Here is a 25,745-nt window from a genome sequence, read left to right on the forward strand (position 1 = left end):
AAGCTGCGCTCCTAAGGAAGCCCCGTGTTTAGAGCTAAGCATATTTATTTGCTACACAGTTTGGGGTTTTTTCTTATTTCTTCCTCAGCCTTTGGCAGAACCTCTGCGTAGGAGGATTAAAGCTGGCTAACTGTGAACCTTGGCTTCATCTAGTCCTTACTAAAAAATGTTCATGAACACTTCAGCTGTTTACAAACCCAGATTGTCTGGTTCTTGCATCTAAGGCCAAATTTGGTGAGGGAGACCTTGACAGGCCGGTTCTCCCTACCCTGTGGTCGGGGAGGAGGAAGAGAGGTTTTGGGTGGCTGTCCTTTGGGAGTCTTGCGGGCAGATTACCATGTCCAAAACCAAAGAGCTAAGCAATTTTGTCCTGTTGCAGGACTAAGGGCTTGCAAGCTAAGTTTCTGGGAGAACCTGCCAGGCAAATTCACAGACCATATTGAATTAAAAATAAATACCTGGACAGTACTCTAAATACATCTGAAGCGACAGACTGAATCAATTCCTCTGTTCAACAAATATTGTTTAGCTACCTGTTAAGAGCCAGGCACTCTGTAGATGCTAGGAATATGGGGGTAAACAGAACCAAAGTTCCTGGTCTTGCAGAGCCTACTTTCCAGGGGGAGAAAAAAAGATAGTAAAGAGGTGAGAGGGGTAATTGTGGCGAAGAAAATAGAACAGGGAAGTGAGAGTGAGGGCGGGGGGCAAGGCAAGACGTGCACACCCGGGCATGTAGTGGTTGCGAGAGGCCTCCAAGGAGGTGACCTGGGAGCCAAGACAAGAATGAAAAGGAGGAGCCACCCGCTGGTTGGCAAACTGGGAGAAGAGTGTTCCAGACAGAAGTCCAGTGTGAGCCAGGGGTGCTGAGGCAGGATGCAGCTTGGTGTGTGTGATGCATAGAGAGGAGGCCCTGGTGGCGGGCATTGGAGGGAAGGAGAAGATGAGGCCAGAGGCAGAGCCCTAAGTCATATGGTCCCTTGGCCAGGAGAAGGAGCTGCTGCGGAAAGGCACGGGAAGGATTGGTGTTCGTTTTGTTGTTTTTAAATTTTCTATTGAGATATCATTTACCTAAAGTAAAATGCATCCACCTTCAGTGTAAAGTTTGGCTTTTGACACATTTATGTGTCATGGAAGTTTTAAGTGGAGCAGAGGGTGACGTAATTCTGTTAACATTGAGACCTCTACCAGCAGCTGTTTGGAGGATGGATGGACAGATGGACAAACAAATGGAACGATTAATTGTGTCTTATTACATAAAGCGTCGAGTCACTCTGAGCGGGCCATTTTGTGGCCAAGAGCCGTTGCAGGTGGCCTCTGAAGCTCACTTCCTCTGCTGGCCTTGCCCCAGGAAAAGGCTAAGGGGCAGGTGTCAAGCGGGAACCGCACAGTCCAGCGCAGGCTCATGCTGGCTCCACCCTGCATGTTCTTCAGCTCCCTAGTGGCATTAGCGGTTGTTTCTGCTCAGACAAGGCCCTTGTTGATTGTATTGGGCAAATCTAGCCTGGTCTCTGCTCTCTGACTGGGCCCAGCTAACTCAGCCTTTTCTCTGCCTGGGGTAAATACCAGTCCTATGATCAAAAGGGCAATGGCGCTGACCCACGGGGTGTGATTTTTGAGGGTCACTAGAAAGGTCTCTCTTCAAAGATAGCTTTTGCATCAACCTTTTTTGGTGCCTGAAGTTCCACCATTAAAATGTCTTGATTTTAGAAACAACAGGTGTTGGTGAGGATGTGGAGAAAGGGGAACCCTCATGCACTGTTGGTGGGAATGCAAACTGGTACAGCCACTCTGGAAAACAGTGTGGAGGTTCCTCACAAAGTAAGAAATAGAGCTACCCTACAACCCAGCAATTGCACTATCAGGAATTTATCCAGAGAGTACAAAAACACTAATTCAGAAGGATACATGCACCCCGATGTTGATAGTATTATCTACAAAAGCCAAATTATGGAAACAACCCAAGAGTCCATCAATGGATGAATGGACAAAAAAGCGGTGCACACACACGCACACACACACATGCGTGCACACAGTGGAATATTACTCAGCTATAAAAAAATGAAATCTTGCCATTTGCAACAACATAGATGGTGCTAGAGAGTATAATGCTAAGCGAAGTAAGTCAGAGAAAGACAAATACCATATAATTTCACTCGTGGAATTTAAGAAACAAGCAAAGGGAGAAGAACGAGAGAGAGACAAACCAAGAAACTATAGAGGACAAACTGATGGTCACCAGAGGGGAGGTGGATGGGGGGATGGGTTAAGTAGGTGATGGGGATTAAGGAGGGCACTAGTGATGAACACCGGGTGACGTATGGAAGTGTGGAATCACTATATTGTATGCTGAAACTAATAGTACGCTGTTAACTAATGGAATTTAAATTAAAACTTCAAAAAATCGACTCCCATTGTAAAAAACTTAAAAGTGTCTTGATTTTGAGTGTGTGAAGCCACCTTTCTCTCTGACACGGATGGTGGTAGTATTTTGATTTGCTTCCCAGTGTAACGGTGAAAGGAAGCAAGGTGCAGGGCAGGTGGGTTAGGAAGGTGGCTTGGGGACTGAGAAGGACCCGGGCCGGCAGCACTCTGTCTTGACTGACAGGCCCAAGCGAGGGGACGGTGGTTACATAGACCAGGAAGGCTAGAGTGTGCAGGAGTGCTGAAAGGTGCTGAATTCTGGGGTGTCCATCATCCAGCCCGCATGGGCTCTGACCTGCTCCTCCTCCTGGATCACATTCTGGCGACAGGGGTCGTGTCTCGTGGTGTTTCTTGAATCAGTGCCACATCGGTTCTAGTTTTTTCCTGACTCTGATGATAGAAGAAATTCTTCAGTGCCCCGACTTGATTTCCCAGCGCGTCTCCTCTCAGCAGCTGAGAGTAGTGCAAGGTAGGACAGGAACCAGCCCTGTCCAGACAGTGGTCTTCTGAACCTTCGCAGTTAGTTTTGAGCCCCTGTCTTGCCAGGCCTTAAGCATTTCTACACCTCCCCTGGGTCCTGCCCTGCAAGGCGGGAGGACAAGACTGGTGCCTGCACCCCCCACCCCCCACCCCCACCCCGTGCTGCAGCCTGGAGCGTGCCATCCTGCCCTGCCTGAGTCATGCCTGTCACTGTTCTTGTGTGCTCACCTCAGAGAGCCGCCGCACCTAGAGAATGCTGAGTGATCAACCTTTGGGGCTGATAGAGGCTGACAGACCAGGGAACAGAGCACAGCCTGACGGGGCTTTGTACTGCTCCCTCCTGGGACATATAGGCCAGAAGGAGCTTTGGAACCAGAAGTAACATGTTGTAACAACCCGCGGGCTTGGTTGTATCCCATGGTTACATTTTAGATAACTTCTCTTAAGTTTCCAAACTTGTTACAGTGATTTGTAACAGAAAAGGAAAGAGAAAGACTCTGGGGATGCACAGGTTATACTCTGATGTGTGCTTTCCTGCTCTCTGCCACTGGGCTTTGTGCCTGAGGACGGACTCTTTCTCCAGCAATAACGGCACTGCTACTCCCTGCTAAAATGTGCACAGTACTTTCTAAGTACTCTGATATATTGTCTTACTCATACCTGTAAGAAGGGGGTACTATAACTTCTTCCATTTTACAGAGGGGCAGATTAAGGCCCAGAGAGGTTAAACAACTTCCCCTGGCCCCGCAGTAAGTGTTGCAGCAAGATTTTGGACCAAAGGTTGCATCCCCCGCACTAAGCTATTGCCTCTTTTGACTTGAGCATTCTTCCAGTATGTTCTGCTCTGTTTGTTCTGGTTAGTAGTTAAGTGTCTGCTTCCTTCCAGGTACAGGGCCAGGTGCCAAGGTTATAAGCATGAATAAGACAAGGTCCCTACCTGCTTCCTTAATCTAATTGTCTGGTGGGAGAGACAGACAGATCCTCAATATTGCATGGGAAATGCCAGTACAGAGGTATGTGTAGTACGCATAGGAGACTCTGGGGAGCCATGTGGATGGATGCTTAGCTCCGCTGCAAAGCAGGAAAGTCTGAGAGCTGCCAGACCTAAATGTGGAAGGATGCCTAAGCGTTATCTGGGAGAAGAAATGTGAGGGCCCTCCCAAGCCAAAGTGACTGTGTGAGTGACAGCACCAAGGAAGGTGCCACGCCCTGGGGATGGCCCAGTTTGTGAGCCCAAATAGCCTGAGTCGTGTTCCCTGAGGAAGGGGAGGTGGGACACACACTGAACGGCTTGACCAAGGGGGTGTCATGCTCAGTTCACTCTAGCTCATGTGAGGGCGGGTTTAAGGGAAGAAGACTGGGGTCAGGAGGCCTCCCTGTTGAGGTGATGGAGATGGGCCCTGGTCTCAGGAAGCCTCCTGGGCACCAAGGCAATGCCCCTTCTACCCTTATGGCTCATTCATGCGAGAATCTTTGTTGCCTTGTATTAGGCTTCCTCGAGACAGTGGAGATATGGGCTTTGCAGTCATAGGGCCATGCATGTAGACAGACCTTGCCTGTGCCGTTTTTGGCCTTACCCGTAAAATGAGAATGATACCTTTCAGGGTTGTCATAAAGGTTAGAAATAATGATGTGTAAAGTACCTGTCATAAGTAGCCAGTGATGGTGGCCACAGCTACAGATGCTTTTCTCCCCACATTGACCCTCTTAAGTAGACAGTTGAGGAAACTGAGACCCAGAAAAGTGACTTGCTTAAAATGACAACATTTTTCATAAAGCAGGGACTAGATTTCAAGGCAACCCCAACTTGGCTGCCTTTAGTTCCTTGCTGTAAGAATCAGTGGGCCCTTCATTTCTCCTTGAAAAGTAATCACCCTGTGTTTAACACTCTCCTAGGCTAGGACTTAGTCCTGTGGTCACCGCCAGCTGCAAGGTCATTCCCCCAGCTGGGAATGTGGTCTGTCAGCTGTGTAGCTGAAGCCTTAGGAAGGAAGGGAGGAAGGGGGTATGTAGGTTTTGGGGAGGCAACCAGCAGTCTGCCTCAGTGACTTTCTGGGACTTTGTCCTGCCCTAAAGGAACTGGTACCTCTGGGGTTTTCCTACTACTGCGGGCATTAGGAGGTTTGGAATAGGGCTTGGCTGTTTATAATGTAGGGAAAGTGTGGAAACATTTTCCTTGATTGCTGGTTCTGCTAGTGAGAGTGGATTTGCTCACCACCACCCAGAACAGTTTCTTTCCTTTCTGAGCACTGGGGTACTGGGTTTACTGAACCAGCAAAGTGTGGCTTGAGGTCTCTGGCCCAGCCAGGGCCAGTTGGAGGAAGAGGTTGGCTCAGGTGGCTTGTACTTCATCCCAGGTCCACTAGTAACTATGCGGTGATCCTGGAGGGATCACCCCTTCCCCTCCATTTTCTCCGCTCTTTACACTGGAGGTGATGGACCCTCAAAGACCCTTCTGACTCTGACTGAGAGTCCAAACTGCCTACTTTATGAACCAGTCCCTTGCTGGCATTAATGGCAGCTGTTTTGCTGCGGACTTGCTGTTGAGTGGGGCCTGGGGCTGTTTGCCATTCGCCGTGGTGAACAGTCTGTTGCCCTCGATGGAAGCCTGTCTTGGATGGGACACTGACCTGTGGTACACCTTGAAAAAAGAGGCCATCACGTCCAGGTCAGCAGTGTGTCAGTGGACAGAAAGCTCCAAAAGTGCGAGGGATTTTTTTGGCTCCAGCCCATTGGAAGAAAGCAAGAAAAGAAAGAAGAAAGCAAGAAAGCACATCAACTTCTGGCATGAGCTCATGGTCTCTGGAGCTTCCCGTGGGGTGGGAAACCTTCTCACATCCCTAGACCCATGATGTCATGAAAGGACCTGTGGTTTCCTGGCCCCAGGGAAGAGCATGCGTCTGTGATTCCCTGTAGCATGTGGGGCAGAGCCATCCAAGTTGTCTTCTGTTGTGTCACATTTTGAAATAGAAGCTAATGTGGCCACAGTGTGTGTGGTCTGTGATCACCCCCCTGCTTTAAGATTATGCTTTGGGCGCAAGAACATGAACATTCCACACATTTATATTCCGTATGTAATTGGATTGCCTCCGTGGATTTTCACAGCAGAGGGTAGCGCTGTGCCAAGAGCACTGCCGGGTTCAGGAGTCTCTTCCTGTGCTGTATCCACAGGGCAGGGTGGCAGTCTTCCCTCCACGTGCTGGTTTGGGAAATGTCCTCAGATCAGGAGAGGTGCAACGGACTGCCACTACCCAGTAACTGAGTCTGCAAAATCCCTGTTAACCCCACCTCCATTCGACCATAAACCTTTCTTTCTCTCCACCTGGTAGCTAAGCAGCTTCTTACTGTCTCTTCCATTCCTGGCAACTCTGTTTCTCTCAGGCTGTGCCTGACATTGACCAAATGGCTCTCTTAATTGTGTGGTTTAATTTCAAAACAGTTGTGCTTTTTATGACTCAGTTTCTAAATAGGACTACATGGTAATTGTTCCCCTTCCAAACCCTGTGATTTTTTTTTAAGGTTTTATTTTTAAGCAATCTCCAATACCCAACATGGGGCTCAAACTCAGAACCCCCGAGATCAAGAGTCACATGCTCCACCAACTGAGCCAGCCGGGTGCCCCCGTCAAGCCCTGTGATTTTTAACACCACCTCTTATGTCTTCCTCCTTGTGACATGAAAGAAAACACCTGTATGTGAATCTCAGCTATCCTCTGTCACGCAGCAAGGCTATGGGAGCACCACCGGCAAGGCTCTGAAAGGGAGAGCGAAGTGGGGTACGCAGAACTTCTATAGGAGTGATCGCTGTGCCTTGCTCCCTCAAGGGAGGGCGTGAGCCGAGAGCACGTGTGAGAGAAGGGGCCAGGTGGGGGCCTTGCCAGCCCCACCGGAGGTGCTGGGCAGCAGCGAGCCCTGCGGGCATCTGGGCACCCACGTGACCCGGTTAGTACACACTGAAGCCATGCGGAGGAGGCAGCCTGTCCGGTGATCAGATTGGTAAGGTTTGCTCCTGCTCCCTGCCAGCAGGGATGTGGGGAAACGGGAAGTCGTGGGAATTGCCACACCCCCTGGAGAGCGGTGTGACAGAATCAACTGCATGTACACGACCTTTGACGCGGCGAGTCCGCCACTAGACATTCACCCACACGGGCATGGCCGGTACGTGGCAAGGACATTCACTGCGTGGTGCACGGCCACGCCATGGCAGACCACAGAGCTTCTGACAAAAGAGGCAGAGCTGCGTGTACAGGAGGTGAAATTTCAATGAGAGCAGCAAGGTCCCACAGTGTGTAAAGTATGTGGGTGTCTGTCTGTCTCTGAAAAGAGACATCTGTCCATCTTTGGTCTCATGTGGCGTGTCTCTGGAAGTCTGTGCAAGATCTGGGTGACAGTGGTTGGCTCTGAGAAGGGAAACATGGCCTGGGATTTCAGACAGAAGGGAGACTTCTCACTGAGTGTGTTTGTACTCTTCAGATTTTTTTTTTAGGAGAAAAAAAATGCCTTTATTAGTTTACTAGAGGTGCCATACAAATAATCACAAACTTCTTTGCTTAACACAACCGAAGTTCTCTCCTTTCTGGAAGCTCAGAGCCCAGAATCAAGCTGTTGGCAGGGCCACACTCCCTCCAGTGAGTCTGGGGGTGAATCCTTCCCCATCTCCTCCTCTTCAGGGGTTCCTCTTCAGGGGTGTGGCTGCAATGCTGCAGCCTCTGCCTTTGCCTTTACAAGGCCTTCTCCTTTCCCCTTGCCTTCTACTGTCTCTCAAGGACACTGGTAATTAGATTTAGGGCCCACCTCATTTATCCAGGATGATCTTATCTCAAGTTCTGTATCCTAATCACCTGTAACGACCCTTTTTCCAAATAAGGTCACATTCACAGGTATGGGTGGGGGGTCAGGATTTGGACATCTTTTTGGAGACAACTATTCAACCCACTACAATTGTGAGCCAGATTTATAGGGGAAAGCTCACCTATATGCTGTTTACAGTAGACCCACCTTAAATATGATGTTGAAAAAAAAGACATTAAAAAGGATATACCATCCAAATATTAGCCAAAAGAATGTACTCTGAAGTTTGTATATGTTCATCTCTTCCAAAAGATGCATTTTAATTCAAAAATGGGTAAGAGGGGCACCTGGGCAGCTCAGTAGTTTGCACATCTGACTCTTGGATTTCGGCCTAGGTTACAATCTAGGCACCTATCAGGCTCGCACTGAGAGTCTGCTTAAGATTCTCTCTCCCTCTCCCTCGCCGTCCCATCCTCTCTCTCCCCCTCCCTCTCCCGCCTTCCCTCTGCCCCTATCCCATGTGCAGGCACACGTGCTCTCTCCCAAATTAAAAAAATGTGTAAGATTAGGAAAGAAGGGAGCAGTGTTTCAGGCAAGTCAACAATGATGTGCACTGTTACGGCTGGAAAGTTGCCTGAGGGCAGGGACCCGGCTGTATTATCCAGTGATATGTCTCGGGCACAGTTGGTGCTCAGTGTAGTGGAGGGAAGCACAGGTGGGTGGGGTGGTCAGAGAGCCAGGGGCAGGGAGCCCTGTTACGAGGCAGTCTGCTTAGCACAGGAAAGCAGTCATGAGGCCCCGACTACTTTGGTGGTAGAAATGGGGAAAAGGACACATCCAGAAGACTTGAGTTGCACAATTGTCAGGGGCGATTGACAGTTGAGTCGGAGAGGAAGATAAGGAGTCCCCAAGCAGAGGATGCATCCATTCTGTGAAGCCAGGGAGCGAGGGCTGGCGGGGGGAGGAGGCTGGAGAGCCTTCACCTTGGAAATCCTGGTTAGAAGGGGAGCCTGTGGCGGGAGGACAGACCATGGAGAGGCAGAAAAGAGACACAGAAGAGCACTCAGAGCACTGGGGAGTCAGCCCAGGGAAGATAACAGGGTTGGGGAACCCTGGGACCCTCCTAGCATTTAGGCCTCTGTAGAGAGGTCATGTTGCAGATGGCAGACCCAAGGTCGCATGCTTCTCAGGGACCCAGAGACTAAGACGAGGTGGTTCAGCCCCAGGCCTGAGGAGAGTAGACACCAAGAGGAGGAATGGGAAAGCAGGGCCAGGGCAGGGACCCCTGAGGGCAGATCGCTTTCCTGAGCATGTGTCTGTGCCAGCATCTTCCACCTGTTTGTTCTCATGTAATCCTGACACCAACCTGGCAGCCCCCCCCCCTTTTTTTTTACACACAGTCAGTTGGCTACATAGTAGCAAAGACAGAACTCCAAGCCATATCTGTCTGGCTCTTGGCCACTACTCCTTTTCAGAGGTGACAGGACCCCATGCCTGTCTTCAGGACACGTGTGCGTAAATGCAGAGCACCTGCTTAGGGCCCCACCACAGCCTGGAGGTGGTGGTGCACAGCGTTGTCAAAGGAGTGGAATGGGGTCTGTGTGCCAGGTTTCAGGGACCACTGAGTACTGCACACCCCGACAGTCCCTCTCCTGTCCCTGCTCCACCCCTCACTCTGCTCCTTTCTTTTCCTACTGGGGGCTCTTTGAGGCTGTCAGCCTGAGATTCTGGTGTCCCGCCTTCAAGGACCTGACCTACCCTGGAGTTGTGCTGTCCTTCCCAGCCTCTTGCCCCAGGCTGTGTGGTGAGTGTTAGGGTGGCTTGTGCTGTGCTTTGGCTTCTGTCCCCATCTCAGTTCTCTGCATCCTATAGAAGCACCAATAATTGAGCAAAACTCATCTGTCCTGTGGCTCTGTCTGAACCACTCTCTGCTCAAGACTTGTTGTTCATGGCTTCCCAGGGAGCAGCTTCCAGGGTCCTGCAGGGAATGGGCGTGTTTCCATGGGACTGGTGCCTGGCTCACTGTCCATGAGGGACTCGGGGGCAGCTCATTTCTCGTGCACAGAAGTCTCATGTCTTCCAGGTTCCCACAAACTCCCCCAACACCCCCCCTCCCCACTCAACCACCACCAGCAAAACAAAACCAGAAATGGGCAGAACTGTGTCAGCCCCCAGCATACCCGCATCCACCTTGTCGGCAAATCCTGTAGGTTCACTGCGGAAGGTACCCTGCAGCTCCCACCTCTGGTCGCGCTCTCCTCCACCACCCAGGCCGAGCACCCAGTCACCCAGGGTTATTGTAGTGGCCTAATCTGCCTCTCCGCTCCTGCCTTGGTGCCCTCAGGCCGCTCTCAGCACAGCAACAGTAGACCACAGCCCCCTGCCCTTGGCCACCCCCAGGTCACCCTGGCCATGAGGCCTGGGCTATCTGACCTCATGCCCACATTCCTGCCGCTCGCTGGCCCCAGCCCTCCACCTGAGGGCTCTTCCGCAGACACCTATGACTCACCCCTGCCTTTCTTTGGACATTGGCTCACCTTCCAGACCTCCTGATCTGCGATCTGCCAACCCATTTCCAGCCCACTGTCCTTTCCCGCTTTGGTGTCAAGTCGCCATCCTGCCACTCTCCACATATCCTCTCCCCTCTCCCTGCCCGGAGAATGCGAGAAGTGCAAGAATTGTGTCTATTTCATCTGCTGCTGAATGGGGCCTGTCACACCGCAGGCCCCGCAGTACAGCATGACTGCGTGGCAGAGCAGCTTCCAGAGTTTTCCTGCCACATTAGATCTGGAGGAGTTCTTTTAATGTTTCTTCTGCCTTTAATTAAAAAATAAAAAGATTTTAGACTCTGAAATGTTCTAGGGGGGAGGGGATGGCAGATGGAGAGGAAGAAGGCAGGAGTCACACTGCTCTGTTCTGGAGAATCACGAGTGGGTTCTGAATTCTGTCTGAGGTGCTCCTATGTGAGGCTGCACCCCTACCTGCGAGCATGATCAGCACGCACACACATTCTTCTCTCTTCTTGTCCCATAGGCCCCCATGACCCACACCACGTCTCCCCATGTCCCGCTTTGCTGTATTAGCACAGGTGTCTGAAGGGTTTATTTTTAATTCATTGAAATAAAAACAATGTGAGATTAGAAGAATGTTTTTTTTTTTTTTTTAATTTTTTTTTTCAACGTTTATTTATTTTTGGGACAGAGAGAGACAGAGCATGAACGGGGGAGGGGCAGAGAGAGAGGGAGACACAGAATCGGAAACAGGCTCCAGGCTCTGAGCCATCAGCCCAGAGCCCGACGCGGGACTCGAACTCACGGAGCGTGAGATCATGACCTGGCTGAAGTCGGACGCTTAACTGACTGCGCCACCCAGGTGCCCCTAGAAGAATGTTTTAAACCATTCAGAATGATGTAGAAAGTCTACTCCCCTGATCTATAATTCCTTTCACCAAAGGCAGCTCTTGTTAATAGCCATGTACCCTTCTAGGGAAAAAACACATGCATAACACCAACATAAATATATATCCTTTAAAAATGGATATGAACAGGAGTGCCTGGGTGGCTCGGTTAAACATCTAACGTTGGCTCAGGTCATGGTCTCGCAGTTCACGAGTTCAAGCCCCATGTCAGGCTCTGTGCTGACAGCTCAGAGCCTGGAGCCTGCTTCGGATTCTGTGTCTCCCTCTCTCTCTGCCCCTCCCCCCCATCTTTCTCTCTGTCTCTCTCAAAAATAAGTAAACATTAAGAACATTTTTTTAATTAAAAAAAATGGGTATAAACATGGGCACGTGGCTGGCTCAGTAGAGCATGCAACTCTTGATCTCGGGTTTTGAGTTCAAGCCCCACATTGGGTGTAAGGATTACTTAAAATCTTTAGGGATACCTAAGTGGCTCAGTCAGTTGAGCATTTGACTCCTGATTTCGGCTCAGGTCATGTTCTTAGGTTTTGTGAGATCAAGTCCCACAAATCAGGCTCTATGCTGATGGCATAGAGCCTGCTTGGGATTCTCTCTCTCTCTCTCTCTCTCTCTCTCTCTCTCTCTCACTCTCTTTCTCTCTCTCTCTCTCTCAAAAATAAAGTAAAAGAAAAAAAAAAGCTACCCTCTTAAAATAAAAATAAAATCTTTTTTAAAGGCTAAAAAAATAAAAAGGGTATGAACAGAATGGTGATAGACATATTTTTCTGCAATTTATTAATATAATTTGGAAATCTTTCCACATGAGTCCATGCAGATTACCTTGTTGTTTTCAGTGACAGCCTAATGTTGCGTAGTACCGTGACGTATATACCCAGCCGCACACTGGCAAACATTGGTGTCTTTCCGGGTACTTGTTAGGACAATATTACAGTGAAGATCCCTGTATATCTTGGCACATGTTGTGCCTGTAGAACACACATCTGGCAGTGCATTGAAGGTTAAAGGGGTCTGAGCACTTAAAATTTTGATTGATATTGCCAGATGAAATGTTTGTCCTGGTGTATGCTTTTACAGTATGTTTTCCTCTCAACTTTTTATTTCAAAATGTTGGGGCGCCTGGGTGGCTCAGTCAGTCAAGCATCTGACTTCGGCTCAACTCATGATCTCACGGTTCGTTTGAGCCCCGCTTCAGGCTCTGTGCTGTCAGCATGGAGCCTGCTTCAGATCCTCTGTCTCCCTTTCTCTCTGCCCCTCCCCTGTTCATTCCTTCTCTTTCTCTCTCTCTTTCTCAAATAAACATAAAACAATTGTTTTTGAATGTTCAACCTACAGAAAAATCTAAATAGTAATTTAGTGAATACTCAAATAGCCTTCCTCTGGGTTCTCCAACTACTGTGTTGCCACACGTGTTAGTGTGCTAGGGCTGCCATAAAGTACCACAGACGGGAGGGCTTGGACACCAGAAATTTCTCTTCTCACAGGTCTGAAGGCTGGAAGTGCCAGGTCAAGATGTGGGCAGGATCGGATTCTTCCAAGTCCTTTCTCCCTGGCTTGCAGATGGCACCTCACAGGATCGCCCCTCAGTCTGTGTGGGTCCTAATCTCTCTGTAAAAGGACACCAGTCATGTTGGAATAGGACCCACCCGTATTACCTCCTTTTACCTTAATTCCCTCTTTTAAGACTTTCTCTCTAACTACAGCCACATTCTGAGGTACTGGGGGTTAGGAACTCTCCCAGCGTGAATTCAGGGAGTGAGGATACAATTTTTCCCATGACACCACATTTACCTCCGTTCATATGTTATGTGTCATATTAATATAAATAATAGGTTTATTACATAATTACTGAGATTGTGTTTATTACAATGTGTTATAATTACACCCTGTGTAATATGTAGTTACTTTATATGATTATATAAGGTGTAATTTTTTCCCTAAACTAACTGCCAGTGAGTTGCAGCCATCCTGGTACTTGAGCATGTGTCTCCTCAGAATGAGAAGGTGCTGCCCCTCAGGACATGTTTATTTTATACTGATGAGGACAGAGGCCCCTGAGGCAGAAGCACAAACGCCCATGAAGTGGCCCTGGTCCTGACTGGGGGCTTTCCCTCCAGATTGTTTTCTCCTGGCCCAGTTTCCTCTGCGTCTCCATCCCCCAGCACCCAGGCCCTCAGTGAGACTTGGGTACTTGTGGGGAGGAGACCCCTGCCTTTGAGAACCTTTTGGGCCAGCAGAACCTCCTGGCCCCACCTCCAGATTCTTTGATGTTGTTGACATTTGGGGATCTGTGATGTATCAGCAGAGTGACAGACGTCCTTACAATTCCTCCTGCTTGTTGGTCTATCAAAATGTCTCTCTGAACACCATACCTGTTTTGTTTCTGTGTACAGGTAGTCCTTGCGTTGCAGACTGCAGACTGCCTGTTTTCATTTAAAGTAGCAGTGTCGGTTGATTCGGGCACCAAGCTCTCCCTCCCTGTGTCCTCCTCCTGCATGCTCATTGGCAACTCGGAGCTCTGCTGTTGGTTTTCACCCACTGCCTTAGTAACGAGGACCCTCCATAGGCTTGCATTGTGGTGTTTCTTCCTTGGTACTTTTGTGAGGGACGACATCACACATGCAGCACTTTCGGTGTTTGTGTCAGGGGATAGACCCGTGGAGACAGTCTGCAGACCCAAGGTGAAAGTGCCAGTTTGGGCGGTCCTTTGCCTTTTGAGGTCGACCTGCTGGTGAAGGAGCACCCCACCCCGCTGGCTGTTCTGTAGCCAGGAGCACCCCCGCCTGGTGCTAGGGCTCAGCCAGCATTTTCTCCAGCCCCAGAAACCCACCATCTACATGATTCAGAACCATGTTTCTAAAACACGATCCCAACTATGTCTTTGACTCTGCTTAGCACTCTGCCCTGGCTTTTCCTTCCCTATGAATTCATTCCAGGTTCCTTAGCCTGGCATTCAAGACCCTCCGTCATGTGGCTTCTGCTCCATTTGTCTGCTGTGTTATGTCCCTGCACCTATGAGCTCATGGTGTGTGCTCTGTCCCCTCCCTGGTCCATTCGCTCAACTTTGCTAACCTTCAGGACCTGGGTTGGCCGCCTCGCACCAGTGAAGTATCTCCTGACCAAGGCCCTCCCAGGCAGGCAGACGTGGTCATCCTTCCCTCATGCCCTCACTCTGCCTCAGACATACCTCTTCTCTAGCACTTGCCTCACTATATGGTTGCGTGCCTGCCCTCCTGCTGGACAGCTGCCTTCGCCTTTGTCTCAGTGCCTGGCTAGTGGCCCAGCCACTAGATGGGTGGGTGAATGGATTTGTCATCATGTAGAGCAAATTCTGAAGTTGGAGGTAGCTGCATTCCACTTTGTGGTTTCCAGGCCCTGAGAGAACCTCATCACAAAAGAGAAGAAAACACAGTTTCCCACACATTGTGAGGAGTCTTTCTTCATAAGTGTCCAGTTCTGAAGAGTCTGTACTGGTCAGCAGCCAGTGCAGGGCCTGGGGCCTCTGTGACCTTCACAGCTTATTGTGCATTGGCACATGTTAAAAGAACAAGTACCTTAACTTAGTAGTGTCAACCCTGAGTGTACTGATAACCCCACTTGTTGAATGCATTTTGCTTCGTTGTCGCTGTGGAAAGCCACTGAATGGTGTGTGTTTTCTTCCAGTCAAGCGCTTCAGAGAGCCAAAGCATGAGAGACGGCCGTGGAGGATATGGTGCGTATTTAAATATTAACACCTTCCTAGAATGCCATGGGCTATTTGGGGTTTAGTTGCAGGGAGGGCAGGGGGCAATGTGAGCGGTTCTCCAGAACATAAAGTGTTAGGATCCCTTAGTTGAATCAATCATTAGGAACTACGAATAATATGAAAGATTTCTATTTCTCCAGATAACATTGAGCTTTGCCTTTATTCTATCATCACACTGCTGGCCAGTTTTAGAAAACGGAGGATCAGACAGATATATCACTGTGTGCTGCAAGTCCCTTTAATTATGTCTCCCTGGTGTTAGATTGTGATAAATCCTCAGATTCTGTAGTCTGTGTGTGTGAGCAGAACATTATCTATATTTGGAGATTACTCAGATATACCATGTATATGCTTCTCTCCCCAAAACTAGTCTTTCCTAGTCCTAGGATGACCCTGTGGTAGCAGTTTTTCCTTCATAAAAGGAGGGTAAAGCTTCAGACACGGCTTCCAAAGACAAAACTCCAGAAAATAAGGTGACAGCCAGTTCTTCGGAACAACATGTCCACAAGAAGCTGACTTTCTTGGGCTGTGTTAGGCTTGCAGGTGTGCTAACAAAATAGCCATTTTCCCCTCCGGAGAAGACGTCAGATAAATCACTGTGATAAAGGCCCTTTACAACATTTTAAGCATCTCCTTATTGATCTGCAGTGCATTATTTGTGAATGTTGATCATTCTTGTTTTTATTTTCCCCGGTCGGTTTCTCTTGAATCTGGGTATCTAGCTTGGGCTGGGGGACCTGGGGAGGGTCTGGAGCTGGGGCACTCTGTGGGGCACACATTGTCCTTTGGAGGGGGATTTCTACTTTGCCATTATTTCAGGAAATGATTTTTAAGCTTCAGTCATGGGGTTGGTCTGGATAATCTCCAAAGTCCATTCAGCCCTAAGACCCCAAGGCTGATGGTCCATGCCTGTGTGCCCCTCACCACCCCCTTCAGTGGCCTAGCCCAACCCTGGATGCGCAGCCTGGGAGACCAGGAGATTGACTGCAATCCAAAGACTACCTGTGGTTTCCAGGTGTTCGTGGCAGGGGAGAAACTAAAGACCCCTCATGGATGGGGCAACATGGTGTCTCCAGAACGAACACCCTGCCATCTAGCCCAAGAGTTGACAAACTACAGCCCACAGGCCCAATCTGGCACGCTGTCCATTTTCATAAAGGGTTGCAAGAATGGAGGGCTCTACGGCTGCTCTCACACTGCAGGGGGGGGGGGGGGGGTGACCAGTTGCTGCAAACAGTGGCCTGCAAAGCCTAAAATATTTACTCTCTGGCCCTTTACAGAAAATATCTGTCCACCCCAGGCTAGCCCAGGGCATAAATGGCAGCAGCCAGAAGTCGTTAGAGTTTGAGCTGCAGTGCTGGATTTGGGCGTCTTGTTAGTCTTGCACAGCATTTAGCTCTGAGTGAGGTTGAATGGGAGCTCTTTAAAACAGAGGCACCTTGGACTTCATCGTGAAGCTATGGTCGAGCATTTTGAAATAACAAAAAATGAAAAAGTAAACACACCTAATTTAAATATATGTTTAAACATGTGTTATACATCAGTGGCCTTTTAGGGGTTTATACAGTGTTTATGATGTTATACATCAGTGGCCTTTTAGTGTTATTGAAGGGTTCAAAAGGTAGCCGAGATGCCAAGCCTGAGTTAGTGCTGATGCCGGGGGAAGAGGTGACTAGTAATGGGGAAGTTGAGATCTCCCTGCTAGCTTTCTTCCTGTTTCAGACTTCTCATTTCCCCTAAATTGGATATTACCCTCCTGTTGGGGTGATAACAAGTGCTGATCCTATTTTGTGCAGGTTTTTAGACACTTCCAAACAAGCCATAGGAATGCTGTTCATCCACTTTGCAAATGTGTACCTAGCAGATCTCACTGAAGAGGACCCTTGTTCACTGTAAGTGGCTGATATTCCAGTACAAACATCACCCACCCGTCCACTGAAATTGTAGGCTGGTCTTGCTTTCTGCCACCAGTCATGTTCCCTCTAGCTTGGGGAGGGAGCAACCCCCCATTGTGCTCTGTGTTCCCCCAAATGACCATATTCTGTGTGCTGTCTGTGGTTGCTCTAACACAGCTGTCAGTTGACCATTAGGGCTTTGCCTGCTTACGGTTGCCCTGCGCATTGGCTTTCTGCTCATCAGAACTCTGGTCCTTGGTGTTCTGGTACTTTTATGCCTCCTGGCAGGGAGCAGTCCCTGGCAGGACGGCATCGTGCCCTGAAGGAGTATCTCTGCTGGAACTGGACACACAAGGGCTCCTCTGTGATGCCACCTGCTTAGGGTCAAAGCCATTGTTGACCATCATTGACCTCTTTGACCTGAAGACCACAGGTTGTTCCAGCACATCCCTGCAGTGTGCCTTCCACACAGTCCCCCACCCTAAGAAACCTGACTGAATCCCCAAATTGTGCCTCTCCTGGCAGATGGAGTGGAAAAGGAGGCTCACCTGCCCTATCCTGGCTCCATCTCCTACCTTCCTGGCTCAGACTTGCTCAAGCCAGTGCTGTGCTGGTGGCCCTGAACCCCACCAGCTACCTCCTGCTTCTATGCCTTTGCTCATGCTGCCCTCTGCCTGGAACACACACCCCCCACCACCACCACCGCCACCCCTGTCCTGCCCCTGCCTCTGAGAGAGCAGGGTGGATGGCTGGTGAGTCCCTTGCCAAGAGGTTTAGTGTGTATTTAAGAACATTTGGACTGGAAGATTCTTTTAAGGCTCCTTCCTTGATGACTGTGTAGATTTAGATTTCAGAAGGAAGTCGTGAAGTCGCCCAGAATCTTTCTCTAAGAACTGGACAGGTTGTGATCTATTTGGATGTTTGGGTGTATGTAGTCACAAAGCAGAAGAGTAGAAAGGTGACCCTTCTGTAGGGGAGATGGTTAGGAAAGGGCCTTGTCCTTCCAACTCTTGAGCCCCCCAGCAGGCTTGAGTCATTGTCTGATCTTGTTAATCATCTTGATGTCGTTGACCAGGATAGACTGAGAGCCTGCTGCTTGCACAGGAGCCTCTAACCTAACTCCTGGTGTAGCCTCAGCCATGTGCAGGACTCTCCCTTGCAGCACCTCCATTGCCCATCTGCAAAAAGAAGATGATACAGCTTTAAGAGGGACATTGACAAACTGAATCATAGCCAGGATGGAGAAAGGGCTGTTGACCCATCTTGAGTGCTCAGCCTGGAGGAGAAAAGGCCCAAGATGGAGCTTGGTATGGTGAAGGCACTTGACTGAGAGGCCAGACTGAGCCATAGTTTGCTCCCCTGTCCTGTGTGTCCTGCCAGATCCCCAGGATTCCTATGAAGGTTTCAGGAGTTGATGAGTATAAGCGCCACTGGAAACCAACCAGTGGGGCACTTCTCAGGAAGTTAACAGTTCAGTTAGAGGAAGTTGTTGTTAAAACTTAGGAAAGGCATGAGAGCCCCAGCAGTGGGGACAAGAACAGGTGGTGCTTGGGGAGTAGATCGCATGTGCCCTGGGATCTGTTCCAGGTCCTACCATCCTTGCTCTGCCCTGTGACTTTTTACAGGTGGGCTGGGTTGGGCTGGCCCTGGGGCATCTTAGGAGTCTGCAGACCGGAAAGGAAGCCAGCCTCAGCTCAGGGAAAGCTCAAACAGAAGGAGACAACTGCTCCCTGTGGCTGCATGGGTCCCGTGTGCTGGGGACTCTGCTCCTTCCTCTGGACAGCTTTGTTGGCCGGGTGCGGGGGGTGGGGGTGGGGGGGGTAAGCTTTCGTGACTCTGAGGAGCTATGATTCAAACAACACATTTGTGTAGTATCTACTAGGTGGCAAGCGCTGTTCACATGTGTTAATTCATTTGATCCTGCCCTACAATTTAGATACTTTGGTTATCCTCATTTTACAGCTTGGGGAACTGAGGCACACAGAGAGGGTGTAAGTTAAGTTCTCACAGCTCAGTAGTGACAGAGTGGAATTTGAAGCTGGCCAGTCTGGCTCGGGGCCCACTGCTGTCTGCAGGTCTCATCTGTGCTGGATAGAGAGTATGGAGCTTTCTGTCTTTGTTCCCAGGGCCTGGCGCACAGTAGGCATAAATATTTGGTGAGGAAATGAATGAACTGACGTGTGTATATGTATCAGGTGTTCTTGTTATTTTCAGGGTGAGCCTCAGATGTGAGAACCACTTGAAACCAATTAGATGTAAGCATCCGAGAGCAGTTTAGCTTAGGGCCAGCTGTGAACTTGGAGAAATTGCCTTGGAAGCAGTTGCTGTGCTTTGGTCTCTGGTCTGAGAGTGACCCCTTGTGATTTTAAAGAGGAAGGGCAGACGGGAGAAACCACCTTCCCCTCTGGTTTTCTTGCCACTCCAGGGCGCCCCTCCAGTATCAGTGTGCTGTGCGTGTCGCCAAAGCCTGGGCCTTATCTTAGGGTGGGGGCTGTGAGTCTGCATAAAATGTCTGAAGCCTCAGAAAGTGGAAAGTGTCACAGTTGATCTGTGGCATCTGGCACTACTTTGAAGGCTTTCCGAGCCACTTGGCATCCCAGAGGGCTATACCTGACCCAGTGATGGCCTGTCTCCTGCTTTGTGTGGAGAACTGGGGCCTGTGATCAGTAAGATCTGGGTACAGGCCCTCGAGGGAGGCCCTTTCCTTGGTGACGGAAGAGGTGCGTATCAGACACATGGGAACAGACCTTACAAGAACACATGATCAAGGTGGGAGTGCTCTTCCGACCCTCCTCCTCTCCTTCTCCTGTCATCGTGCCTTTTCCATGGGAATAAAGCTTCTACTCCTTAGAAGTACTTGTACTTGCCTCCATGGTAGGCTCTGAATCTGAAATATGGGGATGAACAAGGGCCAGATGGCCCTGACCTGGAACAGGAGCACTGTCTCGGGGCTTTGGGTGGACTGGACCGTCAGGATGTGAACAGTGTCATGGAACAGACTTCTTTTACTGAATTAAGTTCTGTTTCCCTGCTGACTCCCTTGCTGTTTCCAGGCACTCTGTCTTATGAGAGGTCTTCATTTGCTGGGAGTGTTTGAGGTCTTCCAAGTTTCTTTGTCCCTGATGAGTGTCAGCACACTGTCGTGGGGAGGCTTCGTTGGGGTTCCTGGGAGTGAGCCCCGCAGCCTCTTGCACGGGCCCCAGAACAGGCCAAAGTATCAGGGCATCAGGCTTGAAGTTGGCCCACCAGGGGCTCTTGCTTCCTGACAGTGCTGCTATGTCCTCTCCTCCCAGGTACCTCATCAACTTCCTCCTGGACGCCACCGTAGGCATGCTGCTCATCTACGTGGGCGTGCGTGCTGTCAGCGTCTTGGTGGAGTGGCAGCAGTGGGAGTCTCTGCGTTTTGGCGAATATGGTAACGTAGCATGGACATTGGTAACATAGTATGGAGTGTGGGGGGCGCTTCCTAGAGGGGGCTCTGCTCCTTGTCCCATACAGCCCTCCAGGCCAGTGGATTCAAGGGTTCAGGAGCCGGTGACTGTCTCCTCTGTGTGCTTGTGGGGCCAGTTCTGGTCCCCTGCTGGTATCTGAGTGCCACACGTCTGAGGTGGGTAGGTACGCATATCACTGCCACTAGACGGCAGGAGCCAAGAGACCCTGGACACAGGGAGAGCCACAGCATTGGCCTCTTCCACCAGAGGGCACTGGAGGCCACACCTGCTGGCTGTAAGGCCACCTCACTGTGCCGAGCTTCCCACTGAGTACACACCGCCTGCCCACCTCGTTAGAGAAGGGACGGCTCTTGGTTTGGGAGGTGCTCAGTAGGGAACTGGCCCTCTTTGTGCCGCTTGTCCTGCCATTGGGCCATTTCACTACAGGGGCTGCAGGAGCAGGATGGAGGATTCTCCCCTCCCTGGGGCCAAGTTGCCTTGCTGTCTCCTGACAGTAGGCTGGCCCCCACCAGTTTCTGGCACATACGGCTGCCAGGGACACCAGGTGCAACCTCCCTCAAAGAGACGTGGCTTAAAACAGGTGACCTCTGGCTGCTGGCTCATCTTTGACCCACCCCCCCTCCCCTCAGGCCCCAGGGACAATGGCCTGGGCAGGAAGTTACCCTGAGGCTGTCTCCCAGCACAAACACATCGCCCTTGCCCTTGACTTCGACTTCGTACTCCCAGGGAAGCGGATGGCTGTGGCCTGAGCAGGGCTGCAGAGACAGGAGCCTCCTTCAGGCCTTGCCACACCCTGGGAATTCAGGACCACCTTCATAGCTGTTCCCTACTGTTTGGGAGCAGGAGCTCCTGGTCTCAGTGGGAACAGCATCAGCGGGGCCTTGGCCACATAGGGGCACACACAGAACAAAAGGGAAGGAATTCTGGACCTCCACTCTGTTTCCTGTTCATACCTTCCACAGAGCTCCTGGGTCTGGGCCTCAGGGCCGGTCACTCCTAGATGACTGAAAACTCACAAGGTACCAACATGTAAAAGGAGCCGATTCATGGAGCTGGCTCTGAGTGCCTTGGGTATTTCTAGAAATCTTAAGTAATTGTTTGTCTCCGTTGAGGGGAGATGAACTCAGGGGAGGGCTTTTCTTAGCCCCGTTACTCGATGCCTGGTGAGTCACGGACTTAAAGATAGTGTCTGACACACAGCGTGTGCTTCTGTGGTTCAAGAGAAGGCTTCTGAGAAGCCCCGAGTCATGACTACTCAGCTTGGAGGACACACTCGGACCACAGCGTTGCCATCCTCATTTATAGGCTCATGCCCAGAGAGGTTAAGTGACACAGCGAGCCAGTGCACAGCTGAGGTGGGGCGGGGGGCGGGGGGGTCTCCTCTGCCACCAACTCCAAGGACGGTGCTGCTCACTGCTTGCCACTGAGACCCGTCCTGGAAGGCGGGGCTCTGGACTGTACTGTGGTGACCAGTGCTGTGGGAGGTGTACCCATGGCCCCTTGATGACTTGCGGGAGGGGAGGCCAGGCTGGCCCTGTCACAGCAGGCACTTCACCCATCCCCAGCGCGTCGGGAAGGCAGCGGCTGTCTGAGCTGCTTGCTTCCGTGCGGTCCTGTCTTCCCACCACTGCATTTAGGAACCGGAGTCTTCAAGCCGGGTGTCTCCAGATGTAGCTGCCCCTTATCCAGGACCGTCCCGAGTCCTCCCTCCCCAGGCTGACGGAGGAGGACAGCGCATGTGATGTTGCCTCATTTCTGTTTCTGTCCATGTTACCGGTTTCTATCGCTGCTATAAAAAGTTACCGGGAAATTAGTGGCTTCAAACCACACGGATTTCTTGCCTTACAGTCGTAGTTCAGACATCCCACGTGCGCCTCCCTGGGCTAAAGTCAAGGTGTCGGCAGGACTGGTTCCTTCTGGAGTCTCTAGGGGGGCACCCATGTCCTTGCTTTTTCCCGCTCCTAGAGGCTGCCTGCACTGCCTGGTCGTGGCCCCTTCCTCCCTCCGAGGGGCCCGCAACCGGTCCTCTCATGCGGTATCACACTGACCTTCCAGCACCTCCTTCCAGCTTGAAGTGCCCTTGTGAGCACTCTGGGCCCACCTGGATACTACAGGATGCTCTCCCTTTCTTAGAATCGGCTGGTTAGCGACCTCCCTCCCCTCTGCCAGGTTACCTGACACGCGCACAGGTTCCTGGGACTAGGATGTGGTCTCTCTGTGGGACCGTTATTCTGTCTCCCGCACCTGTTGACCAGCCCACTGCTTGAGGCCATCGTTCCATGTAAGCCCCAGAGCTCTCTTCTCAGCTAAGCGAAGAAGAAGGGCTTGTTTTCTAGGTGCTTCCTTTGTCCCTAGAGGAGAGGGTGAACTTGCTGACAAGCACCTGGGACTTGAGGAATCAGCCACGCGGCCCTGAGGGGTGAGACGAGATCTAGGTGACAGGTGTGCTTACAGTCAGATGACCAGGCAGCTTCTCCCCAAGCGGAAGCCCTGAAAGTGGGGTCTCTGCCCCAGGGGCACCAGTGGTTTGTGGGTTTTGCTGCCTGCCCCTGTCCTAATGGCCCCTTCCTGAAGCCTTGAGAGACAAACATGTTCTATCCGTTTGTCCCCTATTCCTGTGATTTATCCTGAGGAACTTATTCAATAAAAAAACACCCATGTGTGAACCTGAGGCTGTCCAGTGTGGTAAAAAGCAGGACACATCGAGAATGCCTGCCGTGTCTGTTTTTAAATGATGAGACAGTGGGGAACGTCTGAAAGGCTCTCAAATGAAACAAATCTGAAAAACAAACCGCACGTGTGCCCATTCCAGCTGGGGCTGCATGTGGTCCGGACACAGCAGAGGAAAGGACGTGTGGGAGCAGGTTTGCACAGGTTTTTTTACATTTTTTTCCACCATGTTTTTTATTAAAGCGTGTAAATGAAGCAAGCCGCAGCTGCAGCTAAGCTTTGAGGGGCAACACGAGGGGAGGGAGGAAAACACGTCCCCCTTTGTCAGTCACCTCAAACTGAAGGGCAGAGGGAGCAGACACACAGAGCAAGTGGGTTTTCTCTTGACATTAAGTGTGGCCCCTTGTTCTGTTGACTTTAAACATGCCAGTCCCCATTCAGAGATACTGCCTGCTAGTGCTCTGTCTCCAATCTTAATGATTTTTAACAAATATTTTGATTGGTTGTTTCGAGAACTTTTCTCAGTAAGGTCACGTAGTTTACTGAGGGGATTACAGAACTCCATTAAAAGTCTGGCTAGGAGGGATTGTGCTTCTGAAGTGGTTTCTTGGCTCAGCTGCGTCTAATCCCAAACGTGAAAGTAGACAGAACGAGCTCAAAGGAAGGCCCTTTGGCTCTTCTGCATGCCTTCTCTACCCTTCTCCCGAGGCTTTCCAGAAAAGGGAATGGCCTGATGTTGTGTCCATTACAGCTGCGTGAAGGCATTCACTTGCTCTTCCACTGGCAGGCTCTGGCAGGGCTGGGGCCTGTGACAGGGATGGCTACAGAAACCATAGACTCCAACGAGAAGCTGGCGCCTTCTCTCTGGGTCACGTTCTCTTCTCACTGCCTATATTAGGGCCTTTGCCTCCCCTGAAAAGCTACCGTCTACCCTGCTCTTCTGGTCAGCGGTGGTCATACAAGTGCAGCAGAGCTCCCAGAGCCAGCCCCGGGGGACCCCACCGCACTCTCCCTGCGTCTCCCACTTTGGGGAGGCATGTGTGGCTCCCTGGGAGGCCCATTCTGTGGGTTCTGCCTGTCCCTGAGGATACAGATCCTTCCCTGGGACTGGTCCTCCACCCTTCCTTCTAGTCCCTGTTGAAACATTCTGGAAGCCCTCCAGGGCCTGCGTGTACCCCAGCTTGGACTGTTGGGATTTCTCCATTTCTCAAATACGGTGACTGATGGGATCACAGATGGACCCTTGGCACAGCCCCAAGGCACAGCGCCTCACTGCTGCCCCCTTGCTGTGAGGGCTGCCCACTTTTCTTCTTTGTCCCCAGCCAAAGCTGTCTTGGGCTGCCCTGTGTAGACAGAATCAATCCCTCCGGTCCGAATTCTGCCTTCAGGGCTGAGGGCGGCAGGGACAGCCGGGGAGGGTAGGTGGGGGTAGCAGATGAGCAAAGAGGTTATCTGCTGCCATCGCAGTCACAAACATCAGCCAGCCCACAGATGGAGGAAAGGATGGGTGGCACCACAGTCACTGGAAAAATCAACAACGGATAATAATAGCAGTCTTGCTTCACACAGCTCTGCCAGTGGACAAAAAGAGCCAGCTCTCCGAGCCCCAGCAGGGAGCACTTACTAACTTTAGTTTTTTTAATTATATCTTAGAATCTCTTGAAAGAAATGCCACGCTGGTGTCTCCAAATTAGGAATTCTCTGATTTTGTCTAAAACACTCACATTTGTCTACTTGCGCTGAAGTGATTCTTGGTGCTTTCAGGGCTCATTAAGTGGCTTTAGAGCCGGCATTCTGGTGTGAGCTGGGGGCGTGAGGGCTCACAGGAGTGGTAGGTACGGGACAGAGGTGTGATGTCCGGGCCCCACGTGACTGCACACCCACTGTCCCCACAGGAGACCCTCTGCAGTGTGGAGCCTGGGTTGGGCAGTGTGCTCTTTACATCGTGATCATGATTTTTGAGAAGTCTGTCGTCTTCATCGTCCTCCTCATACTTCAGTGGAAAAAGGTTTGCCTCTTGTCCCTTCTCTACCAGCTCCTTGGGACACCAAGCAAGGTGGTACTTTTTCCCCTACCTCCCACACATTCCCAACCTTATTAGAAAACCAAATTTGTTGTTTCTTTCTTTCTTGCCTGCATGAATGCAGCCTGGATTCCACGTGATAGGGCCGCCTGTCGAGAGCAGGAGCTTGTTTTTCCACTTAGCCTCCATCTCTTTGGATCATGCAAACGTCTGCTCTAGGTTAAGCTTTGGGATACGTAATGGAAGTAAGAGTCCCTGCCCTCAGATTGCTTACTGGCTGATGCGGTCTTTAGGCCTCATGACTGCAGCCCTCAGGAGGGTGCTCTCTACATCTGCACATGTCCTCACGCACCCGTCTTTGCCAGTGGTTTAATTGAGCCCTTTGGTGGCACAGGAAGCTCCTGGTTGCACGTTGTTCCCAGGGTTCCCTTGGCTTTGCCCTCTGGCCCCAGTGCCCATTTCTTCCATGTGGCCACATGAAACCAGCCAAAGAGCCTTCGGAAACAAGTAGCTCAGAACTTGGCTTTCCTTTGGTTTTATTTGTATCTGCTTTTTATTTTTTAAGAAAATAAACCAAGGCTTTTCAGAGCTGTTGTCCTTCGGGAGGTGGTTGGGGTGCAGGACTTATGTAAGAAAGCGGCCTGGCACCTCATTGCTAGTGCCTGTAATGAGCATCCACTGACCTCACTCCCTCTATCTCCCCAAAGCCTCCCCACCCTCCATGCCTCTTGGTGTGTGGTTGTCAGCCCACTACATTTCCTGAGTCCACAGCCCTGGGCAAGCTGTGAAAGCCCCAACTGCTCCAAGTGCTCTCCCTGGCCTGCCTTGTTAGCAGTCACACTTCGGGATGGCCT

The 25,745-nt window shown here is 50.7% G+C and overlaps 1 protein-coding gene across 1 annotated transcript in view; it reads left to right on the top strand.

Annotated features, from left to right (window-relative positions):
- STIMATE (STIM activating enhancer) overlaps nucleotides 1-25,745 on the top strand; it is a 54,037-nt gene that overhangs the window by 21,578 nt on the left and 6,714 nt on the right. Inside the window, exons 2-5 of the mRNA XM_086698010.1 lie at nucleotides 14,770-14,818; nucleotides 16,648-16,743; nucleotides 20,040-20,161; nucleotides 24,764-24,876. Of these exons, the coding sequence (XP_086554136.1) occupies nucleotides 14,770-14,818; nucleotides 16,648-16,743; nucleotides 20,040-20,161; nucleotides 24,764-24,876 (380 nt within the window). The remainder of the gene's footprint in view (nucleotides 1-14,769; nucleotides 14,819-16,647; nucleotides 16,744-20,039; nucleotides 20,162-24,763; nucleotides 24,877-25,745) is intronic.

The sequence above is a fragment of the Puma concolor genome, chromosome A2 (assembly GCF_028749965.1).
Source record: "Puma concolor isolate L17-30 chromosome A2, mPumCon1.1.hap2, whole genome shotgun sequence".
Lineage (NCBI taxonomy): Eukaryota > Metazoa > Chordata > Mammalia > Carnivora > Felidae > Puma > Puma concolor.